The sequence below is a fragment of the Pelophylax lessonae genome, assembly GCF_965119305.1.
Source record: "Pelophylax lessonae genome assembly, chromosome: 3".
NCBI classification, from domain to species: domain Eukaryota; kingdom Metazoa; phylum Chordata; class Amphibia; order Anura; family Ranidae; genus Pelophylax; species Pelophylax lessonae.
In genome coordinates, this window is record NC_138770.1 from 232,441,651 (window position 1) to 232,455,032 (window position 13,382).

Genomic DNA, 13,382 nt, shown 5'->3' on the forward strand with positions numbered 1-13,382 from the left:
GGGGCTGCGGGCATGACACAGGAGAAGGCAGAGGCTGCGGGCATGGTAACAGGATATGTCAGAGGCTGCGGAGGGGTCTTACCGGGCTGTGATGAGGAGTGCTCTACCGCCGGATGGAACACCACTGCCGCCTTACATTTAAAAATGGCCCCGCCTGGTGCCATTACTCCACTGCGCATGCGCCTGCCTGCCCGAGAATGGCCGTGTGTGTATGGGCTTTCCTGAGTGCCGGCAGCGCATGTGCAGTTGACATGTCGGCCTCACCGCAGCCATATTTTTTACGGGCGCTGCTGCCCTCAAATCAGCCCCAGGGCAGGCGCCCGTGCCGGCTTACTGGGAAACCTCCTGGTAGGCCAGTCCGGCCCTGCTGACAGGTTTTCTAATCTACTCTGCTGAATAAATGTGTTTTTCTTACTTTCTTTGCCTCTATTGGCATCGGTTCACACTACGGCGATCCGACTTAGGGGGCGACCTGTGAAGTTGCGTGCACCGCGACTTGGGCACGACTTGCACGGACTTCATAAAATGAATGTCTATGCAAGTCGCTCCAGGTCGCCCCGAAGTAGTACAGGACCCTTTTTCTAAGTCGGAGCGTCTTGTGTCGCTCCTATTAGAACGGCTCCTGTACCGCACAATGGGAGCATGACGGACCGCGACTTGTCAGGCTGACAAGTCGCGGTCCAAGTCGGATCAGTGTGAATGGACTCTAAGAGAGATCTTGTCATTTCCTGTCCTTTTAACACCCTGTCATCAGAAAATGTTGGGAGGGGAAAAAATATCTTCAGTGGAGGATGCTCAGACAGAAGCTTTAACATTTCCCCTAGCTTTACTAAACTAAAAAAAAAGTTATTCACACTTAATGCTTGAAGTGGTTACATCTTAGGAGATGTCCACACTTGACCAAAACTCCAAATATGTTTAAGGCTAAATTGGATAAGCTTGCGACAGTTGTGATGCACAATGACTTTTGATATTCGTGCTAAAAAAAAAAAAAGCAGTATTTCTAGGGAAAAGTACATTTGTTTCTTCTAAAAACAGAATGCAGCTGGAAAGAGAAGCCTGAAGCAATATGACTGCATCATATAAAACTTTGCAACTTATTCTCAAGCCTCTAGTCTGCCTCCTGATAATGCTGCCTTTTGTGCTCTATAAACACTTGCTTTAATATCATTTTTAAAGTATTGTGCGCATTGCTGCAGATTAGGGAGGTATTTGTCACTAACCCCTTTAGTACCCATTCTGTCCCAATTTAGCAGCAAGTGCAGCCATCCCCACAGTCAGCATGAAATTGCTTGTTAGGACATGTGCGAGCTACCATAGTGTAAGTTCACCTTTTTCACAAAATATTAAAAGGCAAACAAACTCCCTACACCCTGCCTACCACACATGTTGGCATGTGACCACTTTGGCAAATCAAAATCACTCCGACTTGCTCTACCTGGATCTGTTCCTTGCAGTGTTTGGCTCAGAGTAATGGTACCCAAATCCCGTATTGGGCACGTGGGGGCTGCCTGTAATGTTGCATTGCACTGGACTCTGACAGTCCACAAAGCAATTGTACATGGCCCCATCAAGCAGAGGGCTGTACAGGTCCAGGGCGGTGACCCCAACTGGGGAGCCATGTGGTGACAGTCCACCATGATTAGTGAAATTTAGACACCCCTGGGAGAAGGAGGTGGGGCTAGTGAAATTTAGACACCCCTGGGAGAAGGAGGTGGGGCTTCAGCAGTGACAGGTTAGTGCACCAGTGGTAGCCCTAAAAAAAAAAAAAATCTCCAACATTTCTATATCAATAGGTTCTTTTAATCATTTTATTGTGTTTTTTTTCCCTGTTATTGTGCAGGATGCAAATTTAACAGACTAAAAGCAGTTATGCAGAGCATAGCTTAAAGTATAAGTTCACCTTTAGGAGCGTGTTAACATGTTACACCCATATTTGTGGTGTAACATGCTCCTATCCACCCACCTCCTTCCGCTTCCCTCTCTGTGACAGTGGGTAGGGGATAGTTTCCCCGAACCCACTGCCACAATTGACAAACAGCTTGACGGTCACGTCATTCATAGTTTCTTGGGAATGAAAAGACTACACATACCATCAGCCATTGCAGCCAACTCAATGAACTGGCGAGAGTTCTCATAATTCATTGATTCTTCCTGTCATTCAGTAACTGCCTGCCTGCATCGGAGATACAGGCAGAAAGTATACTGAGAGTCTGCAGGATCCAGGCACTGCACCCACAATCTGCTGATCCCCGGTGCAATGCTTTACAGGCCACAATGTAAAAAAATAATGCACATTTTTTTTTTAACCTGCAATTTATTCATTTATTTTTATAAAGGGTGAACTTAGCCTTTAAAATGCAACTCAAGCAGCTGTTGGGTCAACATTCATTTTGACCTAATTGAAGCTTTTACATTATGCTGGAGTCATTCAAAAAAGCAGATCATCCTTAAAGCAGTATAACCCAAAAACAAAATGGTAAATATTGCAGCTTACCATTCATTAAATGTGGCGGCTGCATTATTATTTTATTTATTTTTTTTAGGCTTTTTTTCTCCTTATGTTCACCTGGTGATCCAACCAGTAACATACTCCCTACCTTAGGGTGTCTCCACTATGTAGGAAGGAGCAGTGGAGAAACTTTTGGACATCAGCATAGCAGATTCAGACTGGACCAACAAACTAAAGCTGAACTCGAGTGAAACATTTTTAAGCAAGTACGGCAACTTTTTTTTTTTTTTTTTTTTTTTTAGCTTTTTGGCTAAAGATTTCACATAAATGAATACAACTGACCATTGTAAGCACCTTTGTCAGTGTTAAATGGCTTGTCTCAACCCTCTAACTGCTACTGCTGGAAAGCTTGGTCTTTTAAAGTTAAAAAATAATGGACTTACTGGCTGGATCAATAGGTGAGAAAAGGCCTGAATAAAGAAAACGAAAACAGCCACCACAACTAAGAATTTGTAAGCTGCATATAATACATTTTTTTGGGTTTAATAACACTTTAGGTCCAGTATATTTTCAAACACTGCTTGTAGAGCTTCTGAGCTGTGTTTATATTGTCTTCCCACAATCCTCATCCCTTACATGTCAGACTTAGATGGTATGCCTTATTGCATTGCAGTGCTGCAAATCTAACATCTTTAGGAAATGGACGCTGGAGGTATTTGTGTTGAGGCAGTTTAGTTTGGGAGTAGCATATAGGGAGATCCTTAGCAGTGGGTCACTTCTTAGCCTAGTGAGCAGAGATGTGACTTGGGAAGCTGCAGTACAAGCGTATGTAGGATAGTGATGATACACTGCTGTTTTACAGTGTCATCCTGTTGCCCACAGTGCCTTAAAGTATTCATACCCCTTGAAATTGTCCACATTTTGTCATGTTATAAGCAGAAACGCAAATGTGTTTTATTGGGATTTTATGTGACGGACCAACACAAAGTGGCACATAATTGTGAAGTAGAAGGAAAATGATAAATGGTTTTTAACATTTTTTACAAATAAATATGTGAAAAGTGTGGCGTGCATTTGTATTCAGCCCCCCTTAGTCAATACTTTGTAGAACCACCTTTCGCTGCAATTACAGCTGCAAGTCTTTTTGGGTATTTCTCTACCAGCTTTGCACATCTAGAGAGTGACATTTTTGTCCATTCTTCTTTGCAAAATAGCTCAAGGTCTGTCAGATTGGATGGAAAGCGTCTGTGAACAGCAATTTTAAAGTCTGGCCACAGATTCTCAATTGGGTTTAGGTCTGGAGTTTGACTGGGCCATTCTAACACATGAAAATGCTTTGATCTAAACCATTCCATTGTAGATCTGGCTGTATGTTTAGAGCAGTTGCCCTGCTGGAAGGTGAACCTCTGCTCCAGTCTCAAGTCTTTTGCAGACTCGGAACAGGTTTTCTTCTAAGATTGCCCTGTATTTGGCTCCATCCATCTTCCTATCAACTCTGACCAGCTTCCCTGTTCCTGCTGAAGAAAAGCATCCCCACAACATAATGCTGCCACCATCATGTTTCGCGGTGGGGATGGTGTGTTCAGGGTGATGTCCATTGTTGATTTTCCGCCACATATAGGATTTTGCTTTTAGGCCAAAAAGTTTTATATTGTGGTCTCATCTGATCAGAGCACCTTCTTCTACATGTTTGGCGTGTCCCCCACATGGCTTCTCGCAAACTGCAATCGGGACCTCTTATGGCTTTCCAGCCTGTCAATTTTGGTGGACGGCCATGTCTTGGTCGGTTTGCAGTTGTGACATACTGTTTTGATTTTTGGATGATGGATTGTGTTCCGTGAGATTTTCAAAGCTTGGGATATTTTTTTTTATAACCTAACCCTGCTTTAAACTTCTCCACAACGTTATCCCTGACCTGTCTGGTGTGTTCCTTGGCCTTTATGATGCTTAGTTTGTTCACTAAGGTTCTCCAATAAACCTCTGAGGGCTTCACAGAACAGCTGTATTTATACTAAGGTTAAACTACACACAGGTGGACTCTATTTACTAATTAGGTTACTTCTGAAGGCAATTGGTTCCACTAGATTTTAGTTAGAAGTATCAGAGTAAAGGGGGCTGAATACAAATGCACGCCACACTTTTCAGATATTTATGTGTAAAAATTTTGAAAACCATTTATCATTTTCCTTCCATTTCACAATTATGTGCCACTTTGTGTTGGTCTATCACATACAATCCTAGTAAAATACATTTACGTTTTTGGTTGTAACATGACAAAATGTGGATATTTTTAAGGAGTATGAATACTTTTTCAAGGCGTTGTATAAACCAGAATTAGCTGCATACATATACACTCTATACATTTTACTGTGTATTTATCTATTTGGTAGGCATCCTACTTTTAAGCACTATTAAAGGAAATAAAGAAATACCCTAATAATATACAATGAACATGGAGGTTGACCAAACAAGCAGCCAAATTCGAGTATCTGTCAGCACTGTTAAATTGCCCTAATTGTTCAGCTGTCAAAAAGTGTAAACTAATGCAGTCATTCCACTGGTAAACTACAATATTACATTTTTGGGTTTAGATACGCTTTAGGCTAGGTTCACATTTGTGCACTGTAGGAATAAGCACAAAATTTTGCATGTTCCAGCAGTGCACAAAAAACGCACATCCCTTTTGCCAACGCACCTTGTCAACATGTGACACACAGTACCTTGTATTTTGGTGTGATGTGATTTTAAAAGCAAGAATCATGCACATCTTTTTTATTTATTTATTTTTTTGACCATTAGACAGCCCAATGAAATGAATAGGAAGCACCTGCATAGATGTGAAGGGAGCCTTAATACTTATCAAATAATTATAGATTTGTACAGGTAATGTCTACCAGAAAGTATTTTTGTTTATTTCCAGTAGAATGTTTGTAAAGGTGGTTGATAGGCCAACTTGTCTTGTATGCAACGATTTATAATTAATTTATTTGATTGCCCTTGCCTGCACTAGAAAAACAAAGTGCAAAAATCTTATTTTTAATTTAGATTCAGAAATCATTGCCTGTATTTATTTGTGGCTGAATTGGCTGGTTGTATTCAACCAACCGCTTTTATTGTTCTCCAATAGATTCTGGTATGCTATTGGTTGTAATATTCTAAAGGTCATTCACATAAACGTACTGGTATTTCTCTTCTATGTTTTGATAGATATCTTAAATTTGTGCACTGATTACTTCAGCAATGTTGGCGGTGTGGAGGATAGATGTAAAGGAAACTGCAGTGATGGAATTTTACAGTACAGTATGCACTTGTTACAGTGCAGAAGGTTAACCTATTATCCACTAGGTGGTGCTATACACATCAGACAACTGCTCTAGAGAGGAATGAAAAAAAAAAATATTCAGATGAATAGGCTGACTGCATTATTTTTCCAGGCGATTAGGTCTTTGTGTCTTTTTAAATGCGGTTCTGTTTAAGAAGCACAATTAATATTTTAATTGAATGGCTGCTAACTGTGTTAATGTTAAAGTGTAACTAAAGGCAATTCCCCCCCCCCATTTTGGATAGAGTAAGGAAGGCTTATAACTCCGATCAATTTTATTTTTTCCATCTGTGTCCCATTGGGGAGATTTCCCTTCACTTCCAATCCCATAGCCAAAACAGGAAGTGTAAAGAAATCCATGCAAAGTGAGGGAATCGCAGTGTGTCAACAGGGTCACCAGAACTAGTGTCCCCGTTGGAAGATTTCCCCTCTATTACTTTTCTAGAGAAATTTGGGATTTTCTTTTACTTTCACTTTCAATGATAACCATAAACAGGACAAATAGAGAGGGTGAATCTCTCTAACAGGGGTACAGACAGCAATAAATCCTGACAGGTGTTCTAATCTCTCTCCACTCTAAAACTAAACAAAAATGTTGCCCTTATGCTGGCCATACATGTATAGATTTTTGGACGAGAATGTTCATTACAGCATTCGTACAAAAATTCTTTGAACATTCAATGAATGGAAAAATGTCCTTCGAGAATTGTCTTTTGGTTTTAACTTTCAATTTTGAAATTTATGTAATTTCTGAGCAATAACCACATACACTGCCCGACAATTCGTTAGATCGAGAAGAGTTTTCTTTCCTTTCCTCTCAAATATTCCCTTCACTGCAGTCGAAAATAGACATTGATTTGAAAATTAAAATTGAAAATTAGAAAAATCAAACAAATTTTCTTAAAACGAAAATTTCTGAACAAAAATCTATACGTATATGGCCAGCATTAGGTACACTAGAAGCATATTTTCAAACATAAAGTATATATAATGTTAGTTGCCAAAAAGTACGTGTATTTTGTTTCCTTTTAATTCTGCCACAAATTTGCTAGGTGGATTGGAGCAAAGATAATTGCACAGTTATACTATAGTATTGATTGATTGATTGATTGGGGGTCATCTATGCCATTTATAGGACAATTGATTTACTGGGATAACAAGGCATCACAATCATTGCACCTGGTATTAACCTTTTTGTTCTTTTTCACTAAAATCCCTTTGGTGTTGTGAATATATAACAAAAAAAGTGTAGTAGCTTCCTCACCACTGATCTTGATGGTAGTTCTTTTTTTTTTTTTTTTTGTGTTATATTTTTTATTGATTTTACAAAGTTTGACAAAGATTGGAAGTCACTGTTACAGTTGCAAAGGTTGTACAATAGATAGAATCAGCAGCAGGAGCCACTGGCTCGATCTCTAGTCAAGAGAGAGAGATGCTATTCTCAGGCACTGCACTTAATCGAGATTGGGCTCAGGTGGGTATAAGGGGGGGCTGCACACAGAAGGTTTTTTACCCTAATGCAGAGAATGAATTAAAGTGAAAAACATTCTGTCTTTATCTAGTTTCGGACCGCCAGGCACTGATTTACTGCGACAGGCAGCCCCTCCTGTGAGAACCTGCAGCTAGGGGGCGAGCGCACGCCAACAGCAGCGTGCTCCCGCCCTCACTCGTCAGCGGGGACTCCGATGCACAGGGCAGACAGCTCTGATTGCCGCCTGACACCCGCGATCGCTCCCCGCTGGGAGAGAACGGGGTCACCTGTTGTAAACACAGCTGACCGTTCTTCTCTCTGGAATGATCAGAGTGCCTGTGGTCTTTCTATATAGGATCACAGATCTTCTATATAGGATCACAGATCTCTGTTATCATTTCACAAGCCCCGCCCCCGTGCAGTTAGAATCACTCCCCTAGGCTCACATTTAACCCCTTGATCACCCACAGTGTTAACGCCTTCCCTGCCAGTGTCATTATTACAGTAGCAGTGTATATTTTAGCACTGAATACTGTAGTAATGTGACTGGTCCCCCCAAAAGTGTCAAAAATGTCAGTTAGGGGTCTGATCTGTCCGCCGCAATGTCGCATTCCCGCAAAAAATCGCGGATTGCCGCCATTACTAGTAAAAAAAACCAATAAAAATGACCTAAATCTTTCCCGTAGTTAGTAGACGCGATAACTTGTGCGCAAACCAATCATTTACCAAATATGTAGCAGAAAACAAATTGGCCTAATATGTTAAAAAATTTTGATTTTTACATTTTTTTTTGGAATGTTATATAGCAAAAAGTGAAAATTATATACTTTTTTTTCATAATTGTCACTCTTTTTTTTTTTTTTGTTTATAGCGCAAAAAATAAAAATTGCACAGGGGATCAAATACCACTAAAAGAAAGCTGTATTTGTGGGGAAAAAATGCACATTAATTTTATTTGGGTACAGTGTCGCATGACCACGCAATTTTACGTTAAAGTAACGCAGTGCAGAATATGAAAAAATGGCCTGGTCTTTAAGGGGGCAAATCCTTCCGGTCCAGAAGTGGTTAAAACTATTTTATATACGTGTTTGTATGTTAAAAAATCTATTTCCAGGTTTCCTAATATTCTTCTTTGTTATGTGTTTTTGTAGGGGTTTCTGGTATCCTCTAAACCAGAGAATGCTTGTGAGCCCATTTCTCCTCCACCAGTGCAGAAGGACAACAGCTCGAGTGTCTATGTGGTGCTGATCAGGAGACTGGACTGTAACTTTGACATTAAGGTAAGATGACCTCTGCTACTGAGATCCCTGTGTGCAGGTTTGTTCTCTTGTAGAATGAAAGGCCTTAGGGACATATTTAGCCCCCTTTTCACACCAGTGCGACTTGTCATGTGATTTAACAATTCCAAATCGCGTGACAAGTCGCACCCCATTACCGGAAATGGAACCATTCATATTGTTGCGACTCATGTCGCAGTGATTATGAAGAAGGTTCCTGCTCTACTTTTTACCGATTTTATTACGACTTGCATAGACTACTGGTAAACGAAGTCGCAAGCCGCAATAAAATCAGCAGTGCAAATCACACTGATGTACGGCATTGAAATCGCGCTGAAGTAGCATGGCTTCAAAGCTGCAGGAGTGTGAACAAGGTTTAGGACATAGTGAATGTGACATTCACCAAACGCAGGTGGTTAATCATTCCCTGTAATTCCCTGTAACCACAAAGATGCTTACACAGTAAGTATTTGGTGAAGGTCACATTCATTGTTTTACAAATAAAAGGGTTTATTTATCATTTTTTTTCATCCAAGATTAATTCATATATTATTACTATTTTATTCTTAAAATGTTTTCATTTGAGCAGAAAATCACGCAAATACGCGTGACAAAACATGTGCAATGATAAATTTCCATTTTTTTCTATGGGAATAAAAACGCGCCAAAACGCTCAAATCTCCCCAATTCGAGCTACAAAAGAAGCTCCAGAACTGTTTTGATCTTCAGGCATTTGGCTTCAGGCAAATTGGAGTGGAGATGTGACCCATCTCCATAGAGAATACATTTTTTTTTTTTTTCTCCTCCAGCGTTTTGGAGCTATGAGCTTCAAGCTATAAAACGCTGAGGTGTGAATGGGGCCTAAAGCTGCATTCACACCTGAGCGTAGCATCTTTGAGTGTTTTTGTCACACGTTTTTTTATACAGCGTTTTTGAGCTTTGGCAGTTTTTTATTAGCCAATAGAGAAAAGTGTAATCTGTTGCATAATTTGTTGCTAGGCATTTCAGCTTTTTAGATTTTCCATTATCTTTTATTTTTTATTATTCATTTATTATTATTATTCTTTTTTCTTAGGGTGAGAGTTAAGGTTAGATTAGGGTTAGGTTTAGGAGTTGGGGTTAGGGTTATAATAATGTTTATTTATTTTTTGTTAGTGTGTTGATACTACTACTTACAGTCAATAAACAATAATTAAATACATTTATTAAATAATAATAAATACATTCCATAAATACATATTATACATACATTCAATAAAAAATAATAAATCCCTAATTTAAACCTCAAAGCCTTAAAAAAAAATAAGATAATGATAATACATAGCTAAACACCCTAACACAAAATAAATTATTATTATTATAGTAATAGTAATTTATTTATTTCTCTATGGTTCATCGACCGACGCAGCTCCATCTACTCAGACTATACGGTGATGCTCCTCCTATCAGGAATAGGCACTAGGCAGGAAAAAAGCTTAACCACACCTATGGGGGCTGCCCCTGCAGGAATAAACCCACACACCCTGCTATCATCAAACAGTTTGTTTCTGCCTAGTTTAAGGAATAGAACCTAGCTTCCTGCTGGGACTTCGGTCTTAGCTATTATAGGTGTATTGTGTTTTCAGGGTGAGCTCCAGTTTTTCCTGGTTGAGCTCCATGTTACCTGGTTGGCTAAGTTTAGCCTTTGGGGAGTTATGTTTCCGTTTGCATTGTCTTCCCACCCCACATGAATATACTGCTTTGGGACATCCCTATAGTCTCTGACTAGATGGAGCTGCGTCTGTCGATGAACGATAGAGAAAACTAGATTTTTGTAGGAACATACCGTAAAATAATTTTCTCTGAAGTTCATCGACACACACAGCAGACGACCCCTATTCTAAACACTGCTTGCAACTAAATTGTTTGATAGCAGGGTGTGTGCGGTTATGATTGCAGGGACAGCCCCCATAGGTGTGGTTAAGCTTTTTTCCGGCCTAGTGCCTATTCCTGATAGGAGGAGCATAACCCTATAGTCTCTGACTAGATGGAGCTGGGTCTGTCAATAAACTTCAGAGAAAAGGATTTTACAGTAAGTTCCTACAAAAATCCATTTTTTTCTTTCGTTCATTGACGGACACAGCTCCTGGTATTCATAACCATTGGGTTTTACTGCCCCCTACAGTGGTAGGACACTAGGCAGAAAATCATTCTGGCTACATCCATGGGCAGTCCCAGTTTTTTTTTTCCTCCCTATTCAGGAGTAAGGACCTACAGAGATCCTTGCTGGGATCTTTGGTCCTGGCAACATTTTTTTCTTATTAGATAGAATTTTTTTCTCCTGTATTTTACCTGTGAGATCTACAATCAACTGCTGGACTGGGCGACGGGCTGGATAATCTAGATCCAGCTGTCACCCCAGTCTGGCCAGCGAGTGCGCGCTGACCTCAGTTATTCCCGCAAGGTCGTATATGACCGGGCCTCAGCCTGAGTTGCAGCGTTCTCCTGCCCGACAGCCACCCCATTTCGATGGAGAGGGGTTCTGTCTGGAGCGGTGCCCACCTGGTTCCTGGTATGGTTGCTAGCTGTCCTCCCTCTCCCCCTGGAGGGTTTTGGGGTGGATGTGGGCCCCTCATTAGGATAGTTAGACCCTCGGGTTCCCCCTCCTTCCTGCAGGCACCCCAACTTGCCGAGTCCCTGACCTGCACATACACTGGGGTTGTAGCCTGTGTATTCCTATATATATATATATATATATCATATATAAATTCAGCCGTGTTTGTGTAGTCCAGGGGCCATTTTGCTGTGGTTTGCCATTGAAAATAGCGGCAGCCATGACAGTAGATCCCTGTGGGCGGCGATTTCGAATGTGGGAGCCCCTCCCCTGGTGCTGACTCCAGGATGATCTTACTTTCTGATCGCCGCATGTGTAGTACATTATACTGGCGCTTGTTTCTGCGGATGGTGAGTCTGGTGGGTTCCTCTCCCTCTCTGCTGAGGATTGCTTGGTGATGGGGTGGTGCTGCCAGCACGGTGGGGGTTGTCCCTAGCAGTGTTTTACATCTTTTGTGGGGTTCCCCTGGTGACTCATGGAGTCTTTAACGCACTTTTCACCACCTGATCCCTTCTCTGAGGCTGCGGGTCCCTCCAGGTCCCACTCATACATCCATGCACTGATGGTGGTCTTGGAGCCCCTTGTGTTTCGGGCGATGGGCTAGCAAAAAGCGCCCCTTCCCCTACCTCATCTGTCTCATTAGATCCTGAATTTGATTTGACCACCGCGGACGTGGGTCACCCTGCTGGGTCTGCAACCACGCGCCTGGAATCCTCTGATAGTAAGGATGATTCCTCCACATCTGCTACCGCGCACGAAAAGGTGCTGGTGGATGCACTGATTGTATCTGTGTGTGAAAACCCTAAAGATGGAGGATGCAGCTGAAGCCCTCCTCTCAAGCTTCTGCCAAGACTTCTAGGAAGGATCGTGGCAGAGGGGATTCCGGTCATCTTAGTGGCCCCGGACTGACCTCACAGGGCTTGGTATGCCGATCTGGTGCAGCTGGCCGCCTGACATTCCTTGGAAGTTTACTCTCAGGGAGGTTCTGCTGTCGCAAGGACCAATCTTCCATCCTGCTTTACAATCATGAATCAGTGTTTCCAACGCTGTTAAAAGCTAGGAAATCTACTTCTAGGAAGATCAACCGTCGTACGTGGAAGACGTACATTGCATGGTGTGAGTCTCTTGGGATTCATCCTCCCTCTTGTTCACTGGCTCTGATCTTGACCTTCCTTTAATGGGGAGTTGAGCAGAAACTGGCCTTGAATACTACAAACAGTCAGGTGTCAGCCTTAGCGGTCTTATTTCAACGGCCCTTAGCCACATACTCCCTGGTGCGTACTTTTCTTCAGGGAGTTAGGCACTTGACACCTCCAGGGCAGTCTCTGTTGCCACCTTGGGGCTTCGGATTGGTGCTATCGGTCCTCCAGAAGCCTCTTTTTAAGAACCTTAGGGAGATTCCCCTGCTTACATTGTCCCAGAAGGTGACCTTTTTGGTAGCTTCACCTCTGTGTGCAGGGTGTCAGAATTGGCAGCGTTATACTGTCGTTCACCTTACTGGTGGTTCTTTGCCCCTGTCCGTCGTTCCTTCCTCAGGTTGTCTCTGATTTTTTCATTTAAATGAAGACATTGTGTTGCCTTCTCTGTGTCCCAGGTCAATACATCTGGAGAAAATTGCTTTGCATGTCTTGGATGTGGACTGGCCATCGGGATGTACCTGGCAGCTACGGAGTCTTTTAGGAAGTCAGACTCACTAGTAGGCAAGTAGATTTTTGCAGGCTGCTGTTTAGAGGATCTGGTCCTCTTTGAGCGTGTATTGTTTTTTTCAGGTGAGCTCCAGTTGTTTTGGTTGAGCTCCTGTTTACCTGGTTGGCTATAGTTAGCCTTGGGACTTTGTTTTTCCGCTGTTCCCACCCCTCATGTTTAACACTGCTTTGGGACGTCCCAGTGGTTAAGAAGATCAGGAGCTGAGTCCGTCAATGAACGAAAGAGAAAATGTGATTTTTGACTTACCGTAAAATCAATTTCTCTGATGTTCATTGACAGACACAGCACCCACCCCTCTGTGGAGTTGTAATTCTTCTGACACTGCTTGTAACAAAACTGCGTACCTATAGCAGAGAGAGGGAGTATACCCCCCTGGGACTGCCCATAGGCGTAGCCAGACTTTTTTTCTGCCTAGTGTCCTATTCCTGTAGGGGGCAATATAACCCAATGGTTAAGAGCTGTGTCTGTTGAAGAACATCAGAGGAATGGATTTTACGGTAAGTCAAAATCCCATTTTTCGGGTAATGAGGAACAAGAAAAAAGTCAAAGTTTTATAAATA

At 41.9% G+C, this 13,382-nt stretch overlaps 1 protein-coding gene across 1 annotated transcript in view; it reads left to right on the plus strand.

Moving 5' to 3' along the window:
* The window catches only part of RNF13 (ring finger protein 13), a 217,244-nt gene that overhangs the window by 69,883 nt on the left and 133,979 nt on the right, over positions 1-13,382 (plus strand). The window contains exon 3 of the mRNA XM_082249211.1: positions 8,397-8,525. Within this exon, the coding sequence (XP_082105337.1) occupies positions 8,397-8,525 (129 nt within the window). The remainder of the gene's footprint in view (positions 1-8,396; positions 8,526-13,382) is intronic.